Source organism: Dermacentor silvarum, chromosome 1, assembly GCF_013339745.2.
Source record: "Dermacentor silvarum isolate Dsil-2018 chromosome 1, BIME_Dsil_1.4, whole genome shotgun sequence".
Classification (NCBI taxonomy): domain Eukaryota; kingdom Metazoa; phylum Arthropoda; class Arachnida; order Ixodida; family Ixodidae; genus Dermacentor; species Dermacentor silvarum.
This window is the reverse complement of record NC_051154.1, coordinates 318,133,147-318,156,096: the sequence shown is the minus strand read 5'-3', so window position 1 is coordinate 318,156,096 and position 22,950 is coordinate 318,133,147. Positions and strand designations below refer to the sequence as shown.

Genomic DNA, 22,950 nt, shown 5'->3' with positions numbered 1-22,950 from the left:
CAAGCCAGTTGACTCGCCCAGTGGGCTTTGTCTGCAAGGAGAGGTATGTTCCGTCCAAGCGCGTAAAAGGGACGTGCGGATAAAAAGGAGGAAGGGAGAGAAGAATGACGACTGTGCAGCAGCCATTCCTGCTGTTCGTAGCCTGCTGTTCCTGCTCTCGCACGCCTAAATAAACCCCTTTTCTCCGTGCTTGTAACAATATATATGTTGTACACGATACAAAGACACTCCTAGCACTCCCCGGACAAGAATGCTTTAACAAGGATGCACGTTTCTGTGTTGCCGAGAAAACATTTTGCGTAACTTCTGACAGAAGTTTTTCATTGCTACGGCTTGCAGTCACTTCGAATCAAATTATGCAATCATGCATATGCTTTTTTTTAAATGATGATATTAAAAAATTTCATTTACGAATTTATGCATTTATATAATGTATTTCGATGACCTAGCTGGTACATGACATAGAAATACAAACAGCATTAAAATGGGGCCAAACAAAAACAAAGACGGCGCACTATCCTGTGTCTTCTTGTTCGCAGGCCAGACTTGTGGAGATAATCTTGTGGAGACTTGTGGCCAGACAGGTGGAGATAATCGTTGTTTTCCAGCCATATCTTATAGTGAATGGTACGCCACAGTTATGTACGGAAGAGGGCGGGCACCATTTTGCAAGTTGCCTATCACTAAATCGCACTTTCAGCATTATGGGAGTGAAGATAACGAAAAATACAGGAATGAAGCTTTGCGGTAGAACTTCGATATTATCGTATGATGCAAGTTTCACTCACTTTTGGCGAGCTGATGTCCAACTTGTTTGAACAGATCTTTGGAAGTAACTTGCGATCATGGTATTGTAGGCATCTCGCGACACATTGTTATTTGACAACACTTCGGAATTGATGAGGCAGACAGTCCGAAGCAGGGCTGCTACCTGTTTAGAATGCGTAGTTCTCGGTAAACTAAAGGCCACTACCTCCCAGAGATTTGAAAGTGTCCTGTCTCCCGACACTGCCTATTCTGAAAATTGCCAAGACATTTAGTTGGGGTGGGCTCTCCGCAGCAAGCAGCACGTAGGTGGGTAGACAGGGTAGGTGAGCCTCAGCTAGGCGACTGGCCGCGGCTGGCTGGTGTTGAGCGATCGGGCAGTGACGAGATGCTCTCCCTATGTCCCATCATTATCTGCCAGCTTCGTTCTTTGCGCCTTTTTTTGTTTCTTTGTGTGTGTGTGTGCGTGTGTGTGCGTGTGTGTGTGTGTGTGTGTGTGTGTGTGTGTGTGTGTGTGTGAGTGCGTTTCGAGGCCATTCACCAACCTGCCCTGACACCTGTTGTGGCGGTTTCTTAGCTTCCCTGGCCCAGAACCCCCGTCCTTGATATATTTTGCTGTGCGCAAATCAACATTCTGAGGTCTTTCTTGTCCCGTTTTTTTTTTTTTTCTGTGTTCATTCAACCCCCCTTGGGACTGCCACTAGCCCTCGCCTTGCTTTCACATTCTGCCTTACCCTTTCATCCATGTCGCTCTTTTGGAGCCCACCTCCTCAAACTTTCTGTTCCGTGGAAAAGGGGGGAAGGGGATTCGACCTCCTAAACCCCCCTCCCCCAGGCTACGCCAATGCTAGTAACAAGGTCTCACTCTAGTTAGGATTGTGGTGCATTGGCTCGCATATTGTGTTGCTGCTTTCGGCTGGGCCAATGACCACTGTGCTCTGCTCCCATGTGGTGGGTTCATTTGTAACCATCAATAGAAGAATGACAGAGGTTGAAGTGGGTGCCTCTCTGAGGGGCAGTAAGATGATCTCGTGCCCAGTGCAAACTTTTACCCAAGTAGTGCACGTTGGGGTGTACTTTCATGGTCCTTCGCTATTCTTCTAGAATAAATTTGAATTCTCGTTTTTTGTCCCATCCTCTTCTCTGTTCCTTCTATGCTCCACGCACGTGTGTGTATGCGTGTGTTAGAGAGAGAGAGAAAAATCAACCATTGAGTTGCAATGTATAATGTGTAGTGGTCTGCTTTCAGAAAGGGCAAAGTAACTTGGACGTGTCAAATGAAAGTGACAATAAAAGGGGGAAGGAGTCCTTCATTATCAAGTTACTGTTGCTAAGCGATGGCTTGTGTGTCTGTTACAGGTACGTGGGCCGTGCTGTCTCTCCATCAACGGCGACGGGCAGCAAGCACACACACAAGAAAGAGTCTGAGAAGCTCCTCAATGACAGTTTTGCTTGAGTGTGTTGCGTTATTTGAAAATGAGGGAAGAGGAAACTTTATATTTAAATCCAAGCCAAGATAAGGAAGTGTATGACAGAGCTGCCGCTGTTGCCCATTCCTTTTGTAGCCGAGGCCCACATCTTGAGTGTTTAGAAAATTGGCCTTATGTGTTGCCGCAGCTTTAATGGATGGCACCAGCACATCTTGGCAGTTACAGAGGTCTTCACTAGCTCTGTGCACCACATGCTGTGGAGCAGATCTGATATAAATGGCCACGTCTACTGCACAGCAGGATGAACTCTTGTGTACTGTTCAGGCAGTGTGGTTTTGTTTTATTGTAGAAGTGTTTAAGGAAGGAGCAAGATATGAGACAAAAACAGCAGCCTGCTTTCATGCAGTGTTAATGAATGTTGTGGCGCAGTATGTGTTCCATTGCGCACCAAGAGCTCATTCTATGTTGTGCAGTCTCTTGTCATGCAAACTTGTCCCTGTGAAACACCAGTGTCTTGTCATCCTTGCAATGAAGGTTTAACAGGCCTGGAGTGCGAAGCAGCAAATGTGCACAGTCTTTGAATATGAGGCGATCACATACCCTCCCATCAGACATTGTTGCTTCCTTGCAGGGGTGTGTGGTGTGGCCTTTGTTATGCAGCAAACTTATTTCTACTCACTGCTGTTATGTGTGATGGTAAACGTGTGTTCAGCAAACTTTTTTATTTGGAGCAGGCGTACCGGATCATTGCTGATGGGCACTTGAGGTGTACTTGATTTGTGGAACAGTAGAGTACAAGCAAGTAGTATGGTGAAATTTGCTGTTCTTTTAGTGGTTAGGTTAACCATGTTCAACCGCATACTGCACAGAATGCTTTTTTTCTTAAATGCTGTAGCTTCCTCTTCAGTTTGGCAACACTGTTTGAAAAGGTGTGCAGAATAACGAAGTAAGGCACGAGCTTATGCAATGTTCAAGTGACTACTTGCCCTTTTCTTGGTTATGTCTGAAGGCTGCTTTGCCATGAAGCAAACATCGGGAAAGTGGCGCTCACACAAGAGAAAATAGTTTTCTAGTGCAAGAAGCACTGCTCTTTGCAATGTAAGTGTAGGCCAGTGAGTAGACTTTTTCCAACTCTTATGTAGTTTAGGGGAGAGAAATGTACAGGAATGGGCAAAAGCATATCAATAATGCTTCTGCATTGCAGTGAGAGCTCTTAATGGAAAGGTTTCTAGGACCAGTGCTATTCAACTTATTTGCCGTAGTTTATGCATGAATGAATACTAAGGTATTGTTTTTAAGTTTATATACATTCAAACCTCGATATAACAAACCTCGATTTAACGAAATTCGCGATGTAACGAACTATTATTATTTCCCCATCGTAGTTCTATTGAATTAACGAAACCTCGATATAACGAAGTTTTAAGCTGCAAGTACATCTTCGTTATATTGAGGTTTGACTGTACACCCAGAAAGACATGTAACCCCAGCACACAACTGTGTTAAACATCCAATGCTTGAAATCAACGTATGGCAAGCTTTTTATGTCAATGATGGCAGTGTTCTTTTAAATAGCAAAGCTTTCCTTTATTTTATATGAAGTCCGAAAGTAGGCCTTGGGCTGCTCTTTTTAATATTGTCCGACATGACAGAAACGAAATATCTGGTAACTGATCCAGCACTTATAGTGGCTATAATTGTGTGAATCTATGCACTTATTTTACCATAAACCAGAATGTTGGAAGATGGAAAGGGAGCGACGTTCGCACTCTTCTGGGAAACTGGCATTGTCAGCACTGAACTCTTGTAATTCTTATTTTACCATAAACCAGAATGTTGGAAGATGGAAAGGGAGCGACGGTTCGCACTCTTCTGGGAAACTGGCATTGTCAGCACTGAACTCTTGTAATTCTTATTTTACCATAAACCAGAATGTTGGAAGATGGAAAGGGAGCGACGGTTCGCACTCTTCTGGGAAACTGGCATTGTCAGCACTGAACTCTTGTAATTCTTATTTTACCATAAACCAGAATGTTGGAAGATGGAAAGGGAGCGACGTTCGCACTCTTCTGGGAAACTGGCATTGTCAGCACTGAACTCTTGTAATTCTTATTTTACCATAAACCAGAATGTTGGAAGATGGAAAGGGAGCGACGGTTCGCACTCTTCTGGGAAACTGGCATTGTCAGCACTGAACTCTTGTAATTCTTGCTAAATTGGAGTTAAGGCCAGTGGTGTGGTGGTTTTTTGAGAAAGCTTTTAGACTTTAATGACGTTATTTGACTGGCAATCTTCATTGCACCAGTACGATACTGTCTTGTGCTTAGTTAATTCAGTTGTTGCTGCCCTGTTCTTCAACTGCAGTTTTTTCACTTGCGTTGAGTGTCTGGCCCAATGCAGGTTCAGGAAAAAACACACAGTATTGAAGAACAGTGTAGTGGCATTGAATGGCTGTGGCATGAAAGATGCGATTTCATTTGTTTTCAGTTTTGTTTTGTCCCGCTGTTACTTGAGCATGTGATGCACTGTTAACTACATTTTGTACCAAGGTGCGCATTGTTATTTAAGCAGTTCATTCCTGTTATGTAGTGTCATAGCTCTTCTTTTCTTCTGATTTTGCTTTGTGTTCTAGTAGAAGTTGCATTTTCTGTTGTCACAGCTTTTTCTCCTTTGTGTAGCAAGTGTGTGGCTCTTAGAAAATAGGGGTAATTTTATTAAAACTGCTGCTTTCCCCTTGTAAAAAATTGTGTGCCTTGTGGCCTCATTGCCTGGTCTGGCACACAAAAGCATTTCCGAAACTTGGCAACTCTGTTTGTAGTGCTTAGTTTTTGCTTTGAAGATGGAGGTAATTGTGTTTCTGCAGTAAAAGTGTTTACAAGCAACATTGATCCAGGCCCATTCATTTGAAAGCAGTTGGTGCGTCAGGAAACCAACCGCAGGATTAAACAGCGGTAATTGCAGCGTTAAATGAAAATGCAAGTTCTTTAATGCTCTCCGAACAGAGGTTGTGATAAAGCGTATGCGAATGAAAAAAACATTTCTCAATGAAGTGCCTCTTTCATTCCTGTTTTTATTGTAACCTGTAATGCTACCTTCATGGAAGACCTAGTAGCCCCTCTACAAGCTTTGATACTGGGGTGCTATTTTGTAGCGATGCCTTTTCCAATTCTAATGCCTTTTCACGCTTCGTCAGTGGTCAGAGTGACGTTCCGCTCGCATTCTCAGCCGTATCAGCCGGCCGTGAGTGGTGGATGATAGACTGGCATAGGATCGAGCGGAAGGCATCACTACAAAAAAGCGGCCCTGGGGCGCTGCAAGTTATTCCATTATGATTTTATTCCAATCTCGTGACAAAATTTGTCACCGCATGGGCGGTGACACGCAATGTTTTCTTAGCCGCCCAATAAAACTATCTGCTCGTTTAGGCTGGGTTCACACGACGGAGAAAATTCTGTGGTCGAGCATCACGTCGCTGACGAGCAACGAATTGTACCCGCTATCGTGGCGTTGTGGCTACGGTGTTGCGCTACTATGCCCGAAGGTGCGGGATCAAATCTCGGCCACAGCCGCATTTCGATGAGAGTGAAATGCAAAAACGCCCGTGTACCGTGCATTCGGTGCACGGTACCCCAGGTGTTCAAAATTGGGGTCAAACGTGAAAACCCCGAGAATTTCAGACAGCGAATGGCACCGCCAGCAGCTTATCTGCTGCGTCCTGCTTATCTGCTGCGCTAGCGATTACTTCGAGACGCACATCGTTAATGACTCTTTCGGTGTGGTGTGTGCGATCGGCCGTGTTCCTCTCTGACAATCAGTATAGGAAACTTGGGATGAACCAAACTGCCATCATTGATTGCTTCATGACAATCTGTTTTTACTCGTCAACATTGCACAACATATTCATGCATTTCTCATAAAGTTTAAAGCAATATATTTTTTGAGTACATCCGTTGCAGTTGAGTGGTCCACGGACCATTCAGCAGAATAACAATTATTAGCTTATTTAATTAACGAGGACAGTTGGGCTAGCTGGTGTTGATGCAGTTGCTGTGACGTATGGTTACTATCGCAAACAAAGCAAGCGGAAAAAGTTGAGGCAGGACAGAGCGTTAGACTTCATATAACAAATTCTATTCAGAAACATGCAAATTAAGGCACCAGATGCTCAAATAACTGCAGTCAGACGCATAGATGAATGTGCCACAAAGGAGATAACCATATGTGCAATGAAACGGATAAGCGCCCACAACGAGCCATTACAAAAAATTTATGACAAGGTTCTTCTCAAGCACCAGGTTTCCTGCAGCGTTCAGCAGCAAGCGAGCCGTTTACGTGGGGCCGGGTATCCCGAAGGCAGCTTGTTGTCGGTCAATGAGAGCCTCATAAAAGAGGTAAAAACTGACCCAGTAGCCGCAAGGTGCAATTACGCACGCCCCGGTGGGTGCCCGTGGCTGGGCCATACATACCCGGGGTGTCCCATCGCCTAAAAAAAAGTGGCGAACATGTGCGGTGGTGGTGTTTTTTCAGCACCACAAAGTTCGCAAGAATGTACCGTTCGGTAAACAACGCCGGAAAAAAAAAGGTGCCTTCACAAAGAAGCTTGTCACAGCTTTGTAAACTGCAATCTGGTCTACAAGATTCCAGTTTCTTGTGGAAAGTGCTATATATAGACCAAACGGGCAGATGCCCAAATGATTGGCTTATGGAGCGTTGGACCGCTGTAAGCGCTTTAGCAGCCGCTGGCCACTTGGCCAAGGAGGTTATATGCAACTTCCTTGCACTTGGCTGACCACTGCCGAAAATGTATTTGCTCCACGTGTTTTCATAACACGCATGTGCTCAGGCAGTTGGGAAATATTTGAGGCGTTTTGTATTTTAAACGCTGTTGATGACAAAGAAGTGTTGTACCTTGAGAAGAAGCTTGTCATCAATGATTTGTAATGGCTCGTTGTGGGTGGTTATCCACTTAGTTGCACATTTGGTTATCTCCTTTGTGGCACATTCGTCTGTGCATTTGTCTGCGCTTATATTTGAGCATCTGGTGACTTCATTGCATGTTAGCCGAATAAAATTTGTCAGTTGAAGTCTAGTGTTCTGTCATGTCCCAAATATTTCCCGCTTGCTGTGTTCGCGCTAGTAACCGTATCATAGCAATAGCTTATTTAGATAATTACCTTGGACGCTTTCTGCATAGCAAATTTTGGTTATTAGATGATGAGGATTTAATGGCATCCCCTTTGAAACGGGGCGGTGACAAATAATTACCTAGCCTGCTTGATTTAATCAGGTATGCTATACATGTGTTTTATCTAGCATTTTTGGATACATTTCATTAATCTTTTTTTTTTTCCTCAATATCTGCCGTGTACCTCTACCTGTGACTAAGAGATCAAATTGGATCATATCAATCTCTTCCCTGCTTTTTTTTTCCACCAGTACTCTAATCGTCTTTTGCTGATCTCAACTGCTGACCAGTTGATGCTTCTGTCCACTTAAACCCAAGCGGTTCTGGAAGGTGTATGTTACCTACTGTTCTCACTTGGTGAATCCCTTCACATTCCATTAGGATGTGTTGAGTGGTCTCCGGATCTTTGCTGCAGCATACACATGCCTCATCTAGTTCTAAATATTTGCTTCGGTATGATGTGGTCCTTAGGCAACCGGTTCGAGCCTCAAATAACAAGGCACTGCCCTTTGTGTTATCGTACAGATTTTGCCTTCTAATTTATTTATTCTCATTCTCGTAAATATCCATTGTCCTTTTTGTTTCCATTCTTTGCATCCAATTTATTGTCTCTATTTCTTATACTTTCGTTCTGATGACTCCTGGTTGTCTATTTACAGTTTAAATTATCCTGTACTTGGTTGCCAACTTTCTTGACCTCTTCCTCCATTCTGTGTCCACGCTTTTCAGATACAGATACTTTTGCACTTTAGCTGCCCATTTATTTTCATCCATGTTTCCGAGTCATTCTTCAAAACTAATTCTGCTCTGTGCTTCTCTGGCTTCAAAAGATGCCCACCCCATGTCACCTTGCACTGCTTAATTGGTGGTTTTACCGTGGCATCCCAGAGCCAACCAGCCTACTGATCTTCGGTTAACTTCCAACTCCGACAAGATAGTATCCAATTTCAAGCATAGAATGGAATTTGCAAACATTGGAGCTGGCATCATTACTCCTTTCCAGATTCCACGCACCACGTCATACTTATTGTGGCCCCACAGTGCTCTGTGCTTCATTATTGCTGCATTCTGTTTCCCCTTTATTTTCAGATTATCTTGGTGGGTGCTTGAATAAGTCTTTCCTTCGATTATGTATAAGCCAAGGTACTTATATTGCTGGGCTATGGGTATGACTTGCTGTTGAATTGACACTACGTAGTCACTCATATGTTCATTAAAGATCATAATTCCCGATATCTCTGTGCTAAACTTTAGGCATATGTTTGTCGCTGCGTTGCCACAGATATTCGCAAGTGTCTGTAAATCTCTTGTATTGTCCGATAGTAGCGCTATGTCGTCCGCATACATCAGTCTGGGGACTTTCTGATGCTGCATTTGTCCAATACGTGTGTAGGATGCATCAAAACCTAATTTGCTGTTTTCCAGTCTTTCTATGCCCTTAACAATAAGCGTGAACAACAATGGAGACAGAGGACATCCTTGCTTCAGTCCTCGGTGACTTCCCACCATTTCATTACCTTTTCGACCTTCCCATACAACTTGTACTTGGTCGTCTCTATATATCTCCCTTAGCAGCTCCACGAAATCGTTATCTATGCCTTCGTGCTTAAGAATATCCCATAACAATTCCCTGTCTACGTTTTCATAGGCTCCTTTAATATCTAGAAATGCTATCAATAAATGTCTATTCTGACCTACTGAAACCTCTATGCACTGAGTTAGTATAAACATATCCTCTAAGCATCTTTTTAGAAATTTTTAGAAATCGCCTGTGGCAGGTAGCATAATTCTCATCATTAAAGCTGGGTTATTCGATGAGGCGGACATTAGTAGCACAAGACATCGAAACACACATTCAACTAATGAAAAAAATTCACAAATTAACTTCTTAGTTAATTACTTTCTGACACACATTGCAGTTTACAAATTGTAGCCGGTGAGCTTGTGAGACGCATCCACTTGGAATGAATTTCCAGAATGACACCAGTTTCGAGACGTGCGCCATCAAACTCTCCGTAAAAATGCACTGTTGTTCCACTTACTTTTTTACAAGAATGCTGTTTTATACATTGAAGCACAAAAGTAACTGGAACGCCCATGTATTTCATCACCCACTTGGGAAATAATATCTCGAGAAAGTGGTGTCATCCTGGAAATTCATTTCAAGTGGATGCATCTTGCAAACTCACCGGCTACAATTTGTAAGTTGCAGTATGTAAATTAATTAACTAAGAAGTTCATTAGTCAATTTTTGTTAGTTCGTTGAATATGTGTTTTCATTTCTAGTGCTACTAATGTCCGCCTCTTCGAATAACCCAGCTCAATGATGAGAATTATGCTACCTACCACAGGCAATTTTTAAAAATTCTGTAAAGCTTAATTTTCAACACCCCCTATATATCACCGATGTTACTGTAACTGGCCTGTACGAGCTCGTCGTATCCTTATCTCTTTTGCGCTTTTAGATGAGGTTCATCTTTCGCGCCATTCAACTGGAATTCTCTTCGTTGGGATCACTTGCTCTTTGGACCGAAGTTTTTGATTAACTGTATTGGGATTTCATCGGGTCCTGCTGCCGTGTTATTCGAGACATTGTCTGCTGCCTTTTTCCAATAAAAGCTTTTTATGCTAAGTTTTGATCTCTCTGCTGTTGCGGGATCTGTTGTCTGAACTACTTTCTTTCATGCCGCAGTTATCCCTAATAACGTCTGTGATGTACTGCAGCGCATCGTCTCCTTCGAAGATGTTGCCGTCTTCATCCCTTATAGTCGTTTGCGAGTTTTTCGTTGGAGTTCCAGAGTGCTTTTATGTGGTTCCAGAATCTTTTGGGGCGCCTTTGTATCCTTTCCGAATATTATGCACCCAACATTCACTTGCGCATTTATTTTCTCTTGCACAAGCTCACTCGCAACCCTTTTCTTTTCTCGGTATGTATTCCATCTAAGGAGAGCCTCTTCTTCATGTAATCCCAACTTTTGGGCTTCTCGATGATCCCTAGACGCCTGCTTACGCTCTTCTATAGCTTGTTTTATTTCCTTGTTCCACCACTTACGTGGTTTCCTCTTTCCATTCCAACATTTTTTTTTATGTGTCTGCCTTAATTCCTGCTGCATAACGTCTACCAGTTCCTTATATTCCCAAACTGCTGTAGGAAAAGCCTCAATTTCTTAGAAACTCTGTTTTTTGTGATGTGTTATTTGCTCTTCATTCATGTTTAGAAATTTTGATGCAATTGGTTCATGTTTTGCATTGGTATCTCTCCCAAACTTTAATGTTAAACGTTTATGATCGCTACCCAGGCTATTTTTTCCATTTTCGACGATTATCGTTTGGTCTAGTTGTTCGTAGACCATTTCCGAGACTAAGGCATAGTTGATACATGACTGCCTGTTTCCACATTGCCACGTTACCTGTCCATGAATGGACACTTATTCTCCTTCTTAACTACTATAAGGTTCTCTTCATCACACATATCCAGCACTAGAGAACCGTTGTAATCAGTATATCCGTCTAAACCGTCCATGTGTACACGTTCATATCTGCCATTAATATTACCTGGCCCGATTTCTTGAACTCATTAATATCGCTTCTAATGAAATCAACCAATTCCTTTTTTCTCTGCTATTGCTACCTGTCCATAGGTAAGCCACTCCCAGCCACGTCTTTTGCCTTGCCATGTGCCGCTAATCCATAAATGCTCCTTACATGTCTCTTTTACCCTTTGCCGCTTCAGACCTCGCCTAATTAGTATGCCTGTTAGAATGCCTATTAGAAAGCTGGAAGTTATGTGCCCTCTAGGAAACGTTCTACCGGCCAAATTTTTCAGGATGGTTCATTAATAGCCGAGATATAAATATTTCAGTGCGTTAACAAACCCCAGGTGGTCAAATATTCTGAAGTCCCCCACTACGGCATGCCGCATAATCAGATCGTAGTTTTGGCAGGTAAAACCCAATAATTTATTATTTCAGTGCCTCGCCAACCCATGATATCTGGAGGCGAGCGTCACCGCCAACATAGACCCTCTCTCCACTTGCCCTGTCTAGCCTCCGCAAGCGACATTTCTTCCCTGCTTTCTCCCTTACTAGGGTGGCTAGAATGGGGAGATGTGAATACCGGTGGCGTAAATGTGACCCCACAGCGCGCCATTAAGAGAGGCACGGTAAGGCACGCATTAAAATGAGCGCATCGCCAGCCTCACATCGGCTGCATCTTTACCACTGAAGTGAAAGTGAGCCCGTTTCGGGTATGGCGCACTTTATGCGAGCGTCAAAAAATAAATCTTTATCATGAAAACAATGTTTTATCAGCTCAAATAATTACTCCTGTGGAATTTTATGGGACCAGTTCGCATTGCATCGATTGATTGAAACGTGTTTTGTGTGCATATTTTGTGAAGCAGCTCAGGTTCTTAAGGGCTATATAGTGGGGGGCTTTGGAATAATTTCGACAACTTCGGGTTCTTCAATGTGCATTGACATCGTACAACACGCGGGTGCTTTGCATTTCACCTCCCTCAAAATGTGACCGTCATCCTCGAGATCAGCAGTCATCACCCTATGTGTGCCGTAGGACCTGTAAACTGCTGTCATTACCCAATTACGTCTCGACTTACAATCCATTTTTTGCCAGCGCTTGCAGGCCTGTAGTATGTCATTTTGACGCTCACATAAGCAATTTTCTATGATTGCAGACAGTGAAGCAACAGATCTGGTCATCAAATAGTTTATTCGTACAAGTGAGGCAAAAAACTTCGGGAAAATTTGATCTACAACACGAAAAGTTTTAGTGTTTTGCGTTTCTTCTATTAACCAAGAATTCACAAGGACCTCTACCGCCAGCGTTCGCAGTTTCTAACCCTCAACCTCTCAATCTATCATCCCAGTGCGGATTATGGCTTGGGAGTGGGAGCTCGGGGTCTGTGGTGGTACCAAACACCAATACCCCTTGAATACTCAAGGTGTCCCTACAAAGCTATAGTTCACCAAGTGACAATTTAGGTATTTAATTTTTTTTTTTTTTGCAGTGTCACTGATCTACTGGTATGTTTGTTTCTGTCCCACCATGTCACTGACATACCCGTGCGATCTCCACTCCAGTCGGATGTTCGCAGTAACGAAGTTGGCAAGATGTGAGGTAGTTCTGCCATCTTTTGGATGTTTCTTGAAGCATATTTGCTCATCTCTCTGGGTCTTCTTTGAGTGGGTTTTTGTTAGCGTGCTGTAGAATGCGCTTCTTCGTGGAGGTCGTTGCACAGCACGCAGCGTACATCCGAGATGGAAGGGGTGAAGCCTGGTCCGCGATAATTGCCCACAAAATATTTCAACCGTAAGCACAAGGCCACCACTCCTGTGTGTTTCTGCCCATTTGTCATACGTTTATAGAAGTTCAGAATTGTTTGCCTGTGCTCGTTGGTTGCACATAGCACAAATGGTTTCCAGTGGAACGTACTGACACGGACAGAAAGGGACAAAACATTTAGTTGAATAGAATAAACGTTCAGTTGCTAGTACAGAGTGTGTCGTCATCCCTTTCCGTCCGTGTCAGTACGTTCTGCTGGAAACTATTTGTGGGTTTATAGAAGGCTTCTTTTTTTTTTACCCCGACAAGGCGGTGCTACTGCGAAAGCATGTGCGTCAGAACGAGACATAGAAAACTAAGATATGAATGCCAGGACCACACCAAGAGTGCATCTGCCATTATCCGTGCCATTTTTTCCCTTCCAAATAACCTAATAGAAACTACTGTTTGTTTTATAATATCTGAGAAAAAAACGAACGGACACTAAAAGGACTAAAGATGCAAAAAAATTAAAGCACTTTGAATCCACGAGAACAAGGTTTTATTATTAAGCAATTTTGAAGGTTCTCAAGGTCTGCATGGATCTTTACCAGAGAAAAAAAATGTCGCACCAGTGCATTCAGTATCACCAAAACTATAGCTGAACCATAGTAGAAACCAAAAATGCACACCAATAACAGTACATGCATAATACTTTCAATTGCTGAACAAAATCAGTCATAAGTGCATTAAATGGCAAAAAACAACCTTACATGTGCCATCACTTTAATTATCTTGAAGCATTCAGCACAATAAAATGCTAATTAATTGAAAGAATAAATGCTATTAGTGCAAGCATTGAAATAACAATTAACAATACCAATTCACAAAAGTATTTTATTGTGCCGAAACAGACTTACACACCTGATTTCCCAATTAGCAGCTAAATACTTGAATGCAGCAAAGAAGTGCTTATATGCAAGACAAAAAAAGCTTAAAACATCATAATAATGAAAAGACCTCCAAAGACTCGCACATGTATAGACTCTACAGGCAAGAAAATTAAGAGTCTTGCACAAAACGCTAAGCAAAAATTGGGAGAAAATTAATTGGTAATCCAGGAGTAGAGTTGAAGTGCGAAAATGACACGGGGGACAGGGAACCAGACAGACAAACGCTAAGTGGGGTTTCATGAAAAAAAATAACTAAGAAAAACAAAACAAAAAATAATGATGTATCACAAATTAGCACTACTCTGCCGCAAGTGAGAAAGTAAACTGTTTTGGCAAAAGATGCACCGCCTGACCTTTACGATTTCTCGTGTCCCACTGGCTTGGGGACATGCACATTACCGAGCTTATTTCAAAGTACAAAAAGCACTGAAACAGCCTCTCACATTATTGGAAACACAGGCAAACCTACAGCGTGGACTTTCACAAAAAGCCTCGAGGGCATGAAGTTTACTGAACTGGAATCCCCCTTGCGTGGATGCGCTGGTGTCGGTTGAGATCGCCTTTCTGTGAGAAGCTCTTGGAACAGAGGGCACAGAAATGGCCTCTGGCCTGTGTGGACGTGCATGTGAACGTTCAATGCTGACTTGGTGAAGAATTGCTGAGGGCACGAAGGGCACTGAAATGGCTTCTCGACTGTGTGGTTGTGCACGTGATTTTAACTTTTTGCACATGAAGGGCACTGAAATGGCTTCTTGCCTGTGTGGGTGCGCAGGTGTTGGTTCACATGACTCTTTCGTGAGGAGCTATAAGGCATGCAGGGCAATGAAACGGCCTCTCGCCTGTGTGGGTGTGCAGGTGCTTATTCAGTGAGGACTTCACCGAAAAGGTCATAGGCATGCAGGGCACTGGAATGGCTTTTCACCTGTGTGGGTCCGCACGTGATTTCTCAATGTGGACTTGTCCGAGAAGCTCCAAGGACATGAAGGGCACTGAAATGGCTTCTCGCCTGTGTGGGTCCGCACGTGATTTTTGAGTGTGCTCCGGTCCGAGAAGCTCGCGGGGCATGAAGGGCACTGAAATGGCCTCTCGTCTGTATGGCAGGTTGCGCTGGTGGTGGTTCAGATTTCCTTTTTGCGAGAAGCTTCGAGAGCAAAGAGGGCACAGAAACGGCTTATCCCCTGTGTGGACGCGCAGGGTGAACCTTCAGTGCTGACTTCGCCAAAAAGGTCCGAGAGCATGAAGGGCACTCAAATGGCTTCTTGACTGTGTGGTCGTGCACGTGATTTTTAAGTTCAGTCTTCGTTTGTAAACTTTCGCACATGAAGGGCAACTGAAATGGCCTCACATGGATGCGCATGTGATTTCTTAAAGTTGCTCTCAGAGCAAACTTCCGAGGGCATGAAGGGCACTCAAATGGCTTCTCGCCTGTGTGGATGCGCAGGTGTTTGGTTCACATGACTCTTTCGCGAGGAGCTATAAGGGCATGCAGGGCAATGAAACGGCCTCTCGCCTGTGTGGGTGTGCTTGTGCTTATTCAGTGAGGACTTCACCGAAAAGGTCATAGGGCATGCAGGGCACTGGAATGGCTTTTCACCTGTGTGGGTCCGCACGTGATTTCTCATGTGGACTTGTCCGAGAAGCTCCCAGGACATGAAGGGCACTGAAATGGCTTCTCGCCTGTGTGGGTCCGCACGTGATTTTTGAGTGTGCTCCGGTCCGAGAAGCTCGCGGGCATGAAGGGCACTGAAATGGCCTCTCGTCTGTGTGGCAGGTGCGCTGGTGGTGGTTCAGATTTCCTTTTTGTGAGAAGCTTCGAGAGCAAAGAGGGCACAGAAACGGCTTATCGCCTGTGTGGACGCGCAGGTGAACCTTCAGTGCTGACTTCGCCAAAAAGGTCCGAGAGCATGAAGGGCACTGAAATGGCTTCTTGACTGTGTGGGTACGCTGATGTCGGTTCAGATTACACTTCTGTGAGAAGCTCTGAGGGCATAAGGGGCAATGATTATCCATCTCTCCTGTGTAGATATGCAGATGTTGCTTCAGATTAATGTTTGGAGCTCTTGGGGGAAGAATGGGCACTCAAATGCCCTCTTGTTGTGTAGGTTGCAGGCGTTGCTTGAGTCCTAGCGGTGGCGAGCAGTCCAACCTCAATGCTGCATCAAGAAAACAAGACAGGATAGTAATGCTTTTCAGCTTAATATGAAAATGTAATTACGAAATGTTGAAGGAATGAAAGAACATACTCTAGTGCTACAGATCAGCTTTTTCATTCAATGTCTTGTGATAATTTAAGATCAGATTAGAGTAACGCAGGACAACCATTGTGATTTGCCCAATATATTTTGTTTGCTTCACTGTGAAGTAAAACATAATCTTGCTTAAAACCTGTTCAGCATCATAGTGAGGGGACTAGGAGTACAGTATTAGTGCAAGCTTCTGTTGCAAGCAAGTGTGACACACGAAACATTCAGTAATACCATCATGGCCTGGTGACCGAATTGACCAGCATTCGTCTAGAACTAGGATTCAGCATATTTTGTGTTGTGTAGACTGTTACATTTTTGAAATTTATAAATACTGCAGACTCGCTCGAGTCTAGGCAGAGTAAATATACAGAAAATGCAAACATCAAGGAACAAAAGAACACAATACTGGAAAAAAAATTGCATAGTAAACAATCCAACTCATGAACATGTACACTTTTCTACTTGAAACAACGCTCCTAGGTAATTCATTCCATCCTTTGCCTAATAAAAATTATTAATAGCTATATATGTCCTTCATGGCATGTAGCTCCTGTATCATTCTTCTGTGGTTTTGACGAGTGTTCACACAAGAAATGGAAACAGCTAAGGGGGTTTCATAATGATGAATGTTGTCGTGCTATATTAAATACAAGAGTTTTAGTCTGGTGCGTTTTGACTGTGATGAGTACTCGGCATCTACGACACACTTTACGTTAATTCTGTAGCGATTGCAGATGAACCTAGCATCTACAACACAATATAAGATCTTTAGTAATTGCAGATGAAACTAACTGCTATTCACTATACTCATTTTCATTCAGCAATTTTTTTCCTAGGGTTACCATGAAGCTGATGCATATGTGAGGAGAGGTCTGACCAGCATAGTGAATGCTTTAAGCTTTACCTGTATGGGGCTGCTCAAAGTTTGTGACGAAGGTCCCATAAAGTTTTCAGAGTGCTCTCACAAATGTTTCAATGTACTTGTTCCAGCTCATGTGTTCCCTGAGCATTACCCCGAGGTACTAATAGGCAGAAACATCATTAGGTACAGTGTGAAGAGTGCCCATGAACACTGTATTCAAGACGTGGCCACAGAGAGGGCAAGAAACCGAACATGAATGAATGGCCACATTAGAAGGTTTTTCGCGTGTTTTAATCATGGGAGACCTTACATCGAGAGTATAGTAGACAGTAAAGTAAAAAATAAAGCCACATTCTGGCTGTGGCACCCTTGTCTGCGAGCACACACAAAGGCGCTGGACTGCTCTAATGGTGGAAAAAAGTGACGTCGGACTTCAAGCAATTGCCACAGAGCAGGTTCAAATTGAAGAGGAAGGTCCAACATATGGAGCAGGGCACATTCTTTTTGGTCCTAATTAAATGGCGTGTTCTGAAAGCTTTGAGCACATTTTTCTCAGTTTGCACTTTTTGGCCGAACAAACCTTTAGGATAGCTATCATTTCCAAACTTATTCGCCAAAACCTGCTTTCAGCGTAGTTTCTGGGCTGAAATTTTGTCAGGAACAAGATGAGGTACTTTTTACATTTATAAATATTTATTAACACAAAAATTAATAAAAAAAAATTGAACATAACGTCAAAGTGATGACATCGTTAGAAATGTAATGAAAAACATGCGACTGGTCTTATCCCAAACACCCTTGAAGGTATCTCACAAAAACAATCACCAAGTCTACATTGTTTCTAGAATGATAGTTTACCTAAGATGGCATGCCTAATTGGTCCATATGACAGCCATAACTTTTCTATTTCATCTGTATTGATGAAATTTAGATTATTTACTTAAACAAGAACATACCTAAACCTAAAAACTTTATAAATATCCATGCAATGGTTCAAAAGTCAATTTTCAGCCTCGCATCCCCCTTAAGGTTGATCTAACTTTAGTATAAGTACAATTCGAGAAGTTTTCCATTCAGAAGGAACTGCACACTGCATTAACGGTGCATCATATATTGTTACGGGGATAACGTTTATTTAGGGAGTATCTACTACTCCCTAATGACTAATCATAGTAAACGTATTCCAACTTTTTCCTTCCTCATTACAATGTCTCGCTGACAACCTTGATATTTTTCACCTAAGAATTGCACACATAATACATTACAACAAAAAGAAATCTACAGTAATCTGTATAGAAATTTTTTAAATGTCAAATTGGCCCAACCCAAGGCAGGCGTTGGTCCTTGCGCTTGATCCTGAAACCAGGATGAATTTTTCGACTGCAAAGTTTTTTTCCCAAAAAAAATCCGAATGGTTTTCATTTGTAGATTTGTGCTACTCTCCAGTTAATGCAAATTTTCTTTCACAAAGCTTTTCTGTGCCTTTAGTGATTTCCACTGAACTCGTTTGCCAACAGAAATTTGTACACAATCTTGGCAAGTGTTACCCCTTGTGACTATGTCTATGTTTTCATTCAATTGTGCAGCCTTCAACACAGAAGTTACGAGAGCAATCTAAGTCACGGCACCATTAGCAAGAGTGGTAGCAGAGATCGTTCAGTGTTCCCAGTGCAATTGCAAAAAAACAAAAGCGCTTTGCAACGAAGTTCAACAGGGCTGATTCTTGGGCTAGTTTGTACAGTTTCCTCATATTGGCTAAGCCTTAGCGCAATTCAAAAAAGACAGGGACGTAATTCAAAAAAGACAGGCATGTGACAGACACACAGGACTTTGATGCGTCAAGGGCTCCTGCGGGTTCCTGGCCATACTACCGAGTGCCGCCAAAGTTCGGCTGGACTTTGGGCGAAAGCGTCGATGAGTAGATCACGCGCTATACACGTGTGAGCAGAAGCAATGGCTGGCATCCACTAATGCAGCAGATTGTCGATGAATAACAAGTGTAATGAAGCAGACGTGCCTCATGTTTCTGATAGCAGCTCAGAGACGACGACCTGTACTGTGATTTGCAAGAGAGCTCGGGCTGTTCGCTGCTGCTAGGCTGCTGTTTATCTGCTGCTTCTCACCTTGAATTAAACATCATTACATTTGGTGGAGGTGCTGGAATCCCTCAATTCACCCTGGAGCTCCGCAATCATACGTTGCCCACCGACACCATGACCGACGCGACCTATGCACCGATTGTACCCATGGCTGCCCCTGTCACTTGCGCCGGTGTTCTCTGTCAGCGCAAACCAGCCATCTTTAGCGGGACTGGAGAACATGACGTCGAAGACTGGCTGTCCTCCTGTGAACGTGTAAGCGCTCACAATAAGTGGGATGACCAGTCTAAACTCACTAACGTCATCTTTTACCTTGCTGACGTCGCAAGCCTATGGGTTTAAGAATCACGAATCTGACATTTCGAGTTGGTCCGCATTCAAGACACATTTCACTGAAGTGTTTGGACGCCCCGCTGCCCACAAGCTACGTGCTGAACAGCGTCTACGCCAGCGAGCACAGCAACCGGGCGAGACTTTTCCCCCGCTATATTGAAGATATCTTGGATCTCTGCAGCTGTGTTAATCCTACGATGGCAGAGGACGACAAAATCCACCATATTCTGAAGGGTATTGAGGACGACGCATTTCAAATGCTGCTGGCCAAGAGTCCAACCAGCGTCGCCGTTCTCTTCAGCCTGTGTCAGAGTTTCGACGAATTGCGCCGCCAACGAGCCCGCCAAAACGTCCCACAGGCTCACTCGGTCCCGGTCATTGCAGTTGCCGCTGGCTACACCGATCCTTCTGCTCTCGTCCTTCAGCTCAAGGATTTGATTCGTGAGGAAGTGGCCCGCCAGCTGTCGCTGCTCCCTCACAGCCAGGAGCCTGCCCCAACACTGACTCCGGCCGTGCAACAAGCCATCTATGCCCAAATATCTGACGCTATTATCCCCGTTTACCCGCCAGCTCCTGTGACAGCACCGCTCTCTTAATTTGACTACCCGCTGCTATTCGCATCTCCGATGGCACCACTCTCTTATGCCGACTACCCGTCGCGGGTCACACCTCTGCCGCTCAACTATGCTGCTGCTGTCGCACGGCCACCCCCACCGTCATATTCCGTCCCACCACCAACGCACTGGGTTCACCCTGCTCCCATTCCACGGCTGTCACCCCAGCTTCTTCGTCAAGCCGACACATAGCGCACGCCAGACAACAGGCCTATTTGCTTTGCCTGTTTCACTGCTGGTCACATTGTGCACTTTTGTCGTCGTAACATGTCCCCTCACCATGAGGCCTTCAAACAGTTTTCCTACGCGCCACAACATGCCGCTGAGATACGCTGCCGAGATGCCCCGGACTCGCCGCTGAGACCCTTCGATAGCGACCGCCGTTCAGGTAGTCGCCGTTCTCCTTCTGCACGTCGACGGTCGCTGTCACCTATGCGTCGTCGGCCACCTACTGCTAAGGGAAACTGATTAGCGCAGTTCCAGAGGCAAGAACTGCAAGCTCAGTGAACTTTCTAAGGCCTCAATTTTCACCGCAGAATGTCATTGACATCCATGTCGAGGGAGCATCCGCTCACGCGCTTATCGATACCGGGGCCGCTGCTTCCGTCATCTATGCAAATCTTTGTCGCAAGCTGAAAAAAGTCACGACCTCTTCATCTGGCATGGCACTCTGCACTGCTAGCGCACAACGTATTCATCCTACAGCTGTATGCACCGCCCGTGTAGTCATCCAAGACGTTTTGTACATCCGAGTTTTTTGTGTTGCCATCCTGTTATCATGATCTCATCCTTGGGTGGGACTTCCTGTCACGTCATAGTGCCATCATGATTGTTCTCAGGCGCAAGTGGCTCTTTCACCACTAAGTGACTCGCCATTGGTCGGCGCCGACCTCACTGTTTGCAAAGTCTTCGTTGATGATGATACTGATCTACCTCCGGAGACATTGGTGCTTGTGACCTTGTCGTGTGCTGCCGTGCCAGACTCAACTGTGGCGTTTACGCCATCTGACTTGCTTGCTCTCCGACAGGACTTATTCCTCCTGTTCGCTGTCCTCACTGTTAGGTCTGAATCCACTTTGATACCCAACTGTAAGCCGCACTGGTATCTAGTGACCATACTGCGCGGTGAGACCTTAGGATTTCTGCAAGCTGTCACGTGTATTGAAGACCTTGACGTTCACGATGGCGCCACCCATTTACATCTAGACGCCATAACTTCCCAATGCCATTGCCGCAGACCAACGCCACACCAACGCCATCGCCGCAGACCTTCCGCCGTCTCATCGCACCCAACTTCTTACTCTACTGAACAAGTTCGTTTCTTCGTTCGACTGCAACGAACCATCCTTGGGTCGCACGACAAGTGTCTCTCATACTATCGACACCGGTTCCTATGCCCCCTTGCAACAGCGTGCGTATCGCGCTTCCGCAGAAGAGTGCGAAGTTATCATAGAACAAGTGGACGACATGCTGCAGTGCGGCGTCATTCAGCCTTCTCAAAGCTCTTGGTCGTCAGCTGTCATTCTAGTGCGCAAAAATTATGGCACCATTCTGTTTTGTATTGATTATCGCTGCCTTAACAGGATTACGAGAAAAGACGTGCTCGGAGCGACGATGCTCTTGACTGTCTGCAAGGTGCCGAATACTTCTCATCTTTAGATGTCCACTCTGGCTATTAGCAGGTTCCCATGGCTGAGGCTGACCGCCCAAAGACAGTTTTCATCACTCCCGATGGCCTGTACGAGTTTAATGTTATGCCTTTCGGGCTCTGCAATGGTCCCACTACTTTTGAGCGCATGATTGATACCATCCTTTGCGGACACAAGTGGAAGACCTGCTTATGTTACCTGGATGACATAGTTGTTTTCTCACAGGATTTCCGACACATCTCGCCCGTCTGCATGAATCCGACCTGTCCCACTTCAGCTGGCCTACAGCTCAACCTCAAGAAGTTTCGTTTCCACTGCCCGAAAATTAAGTCTTGGGTCACGTCTCGAAAGACGGAATCCTTCCTGATCCCGACAAGGCTTCACACAGTCGCCGAGTTCCAAAGCCCGCATCTATCAAGGCCCTGCGAAGTTTCATAGGCCTGTGCTCTTAATTTTCAACGCTTCGTCCGGGAACTTCACCTTTATCATCGCACCCTTGACGAAGCTGCTTACGCAAGCAAAGGCATTTCCGCGTGTTCATCAGCATGCGATGAAGCCTTTGTCATGTTAAGCGAGTGCTGACTTCGTGATTCTTCGCCGTTATGACCCAACTGCACCGACAGAGGTTCACACCGACACCAGTGGTGGCGGCCTTGGTGCTGTCTTGGCCCAACGGAAAGCCACGATGAAGAATACATCGTGGCTTATGCCACCCGTGCCCTTAAAAACGCTGAGATGAATTACACCGTTACAGAGAAGGAATGCTTAGCCATCATTTGGGCATTGGGCAAGTTTGATCCTTATCTCTACGGCTGTCCTTTCAGCATTACCACTGACCATCACACCCTTTGTTGGCTCTCCTCCTTGAAAGACCCGTCGGGCCGCCTCAGCCGCTAGGTGCTTCGCTTGCAGGAATTTGACATTCGTTTCGTGTACTGCTCTTGTCGAAAGCATTCCGACGCTGACGAACTCTCCCGCTCGCCGATGACACCTGATGTGGCTTCTCTTTCCATTCCTTCTCCGACCTCAGACCCGTCACTACTGACCGCTATTGACATGCCCTCCGAGCAACGCAAGGACCCATCGCTTGCCCTGCTGCTTGATTACCTTGCCGCCCCATTGGTCATTCCTTCAACGTGGACGCTACACCGTCAAGCAGTCCACTTTGCCATGCGAGACAACCCCCTATACCGCCGCAACTATATGCCTCACGGTCGGAAATGGCTTCTGGCTATCCCTCGTCACATGCGCTCCGATATGTGCGCGTACTTCCACGCCGACCCTCAAAGTGCCCACGCCAACGTCCTAAAAACCTTCATGAGCCTGCGTCAATGATATTACTGACGTGAAATGTATCGGTTTTTCCAGCAGTACGTTTGATCATGCATCGCCTGCCAACAAAGCAAAACTCCCCCACTGCACCCTACTGGCCCACTACAGCCGCTATCGTGTCCTGCTCGACCGCGTAGGCATTGACCTCTGGCCCCTCCCATACAGCGGATGTGGAAACAGCTGGATTATAGTTGGCGTCGAT

General features: G+C 44.8%; 1 protein-coding gene across 6 annotated transcripts in view; it reads left to right on the top strand.

The window, feature by feature from the left end:
* LOC119437313 (2-oxoglutarate dehydrogenase complex component E1) overlaps positions 1–22,950 on the top strand; it is a 565,962-nt gene that overhangs the window by 166,109 nt on the left and 376,903 nt on the right. For 2 of the 6 annotated variants that reach the window (XM_049660430.1, XM_037704366.2), the window contains exon 22: positions 2,125–5,083. The exons of 3 other annotated variants lie outside the window; for them this stretch is intronic. In XM_049660430.1, coding sequence (XP_049516387.1) covers positions 2,125–2,221 — 97 coding nt within the window. In that variant the 3' untranslated portion in view covers positions 2,222–5,083. Of the gene's footprint in view, positions 1–2,124; positions 5,084–22,950 lie in introns of those variants that run through there. One more of the 6 variants, XR_007464942.1, reaches the window with a different exon arrangement.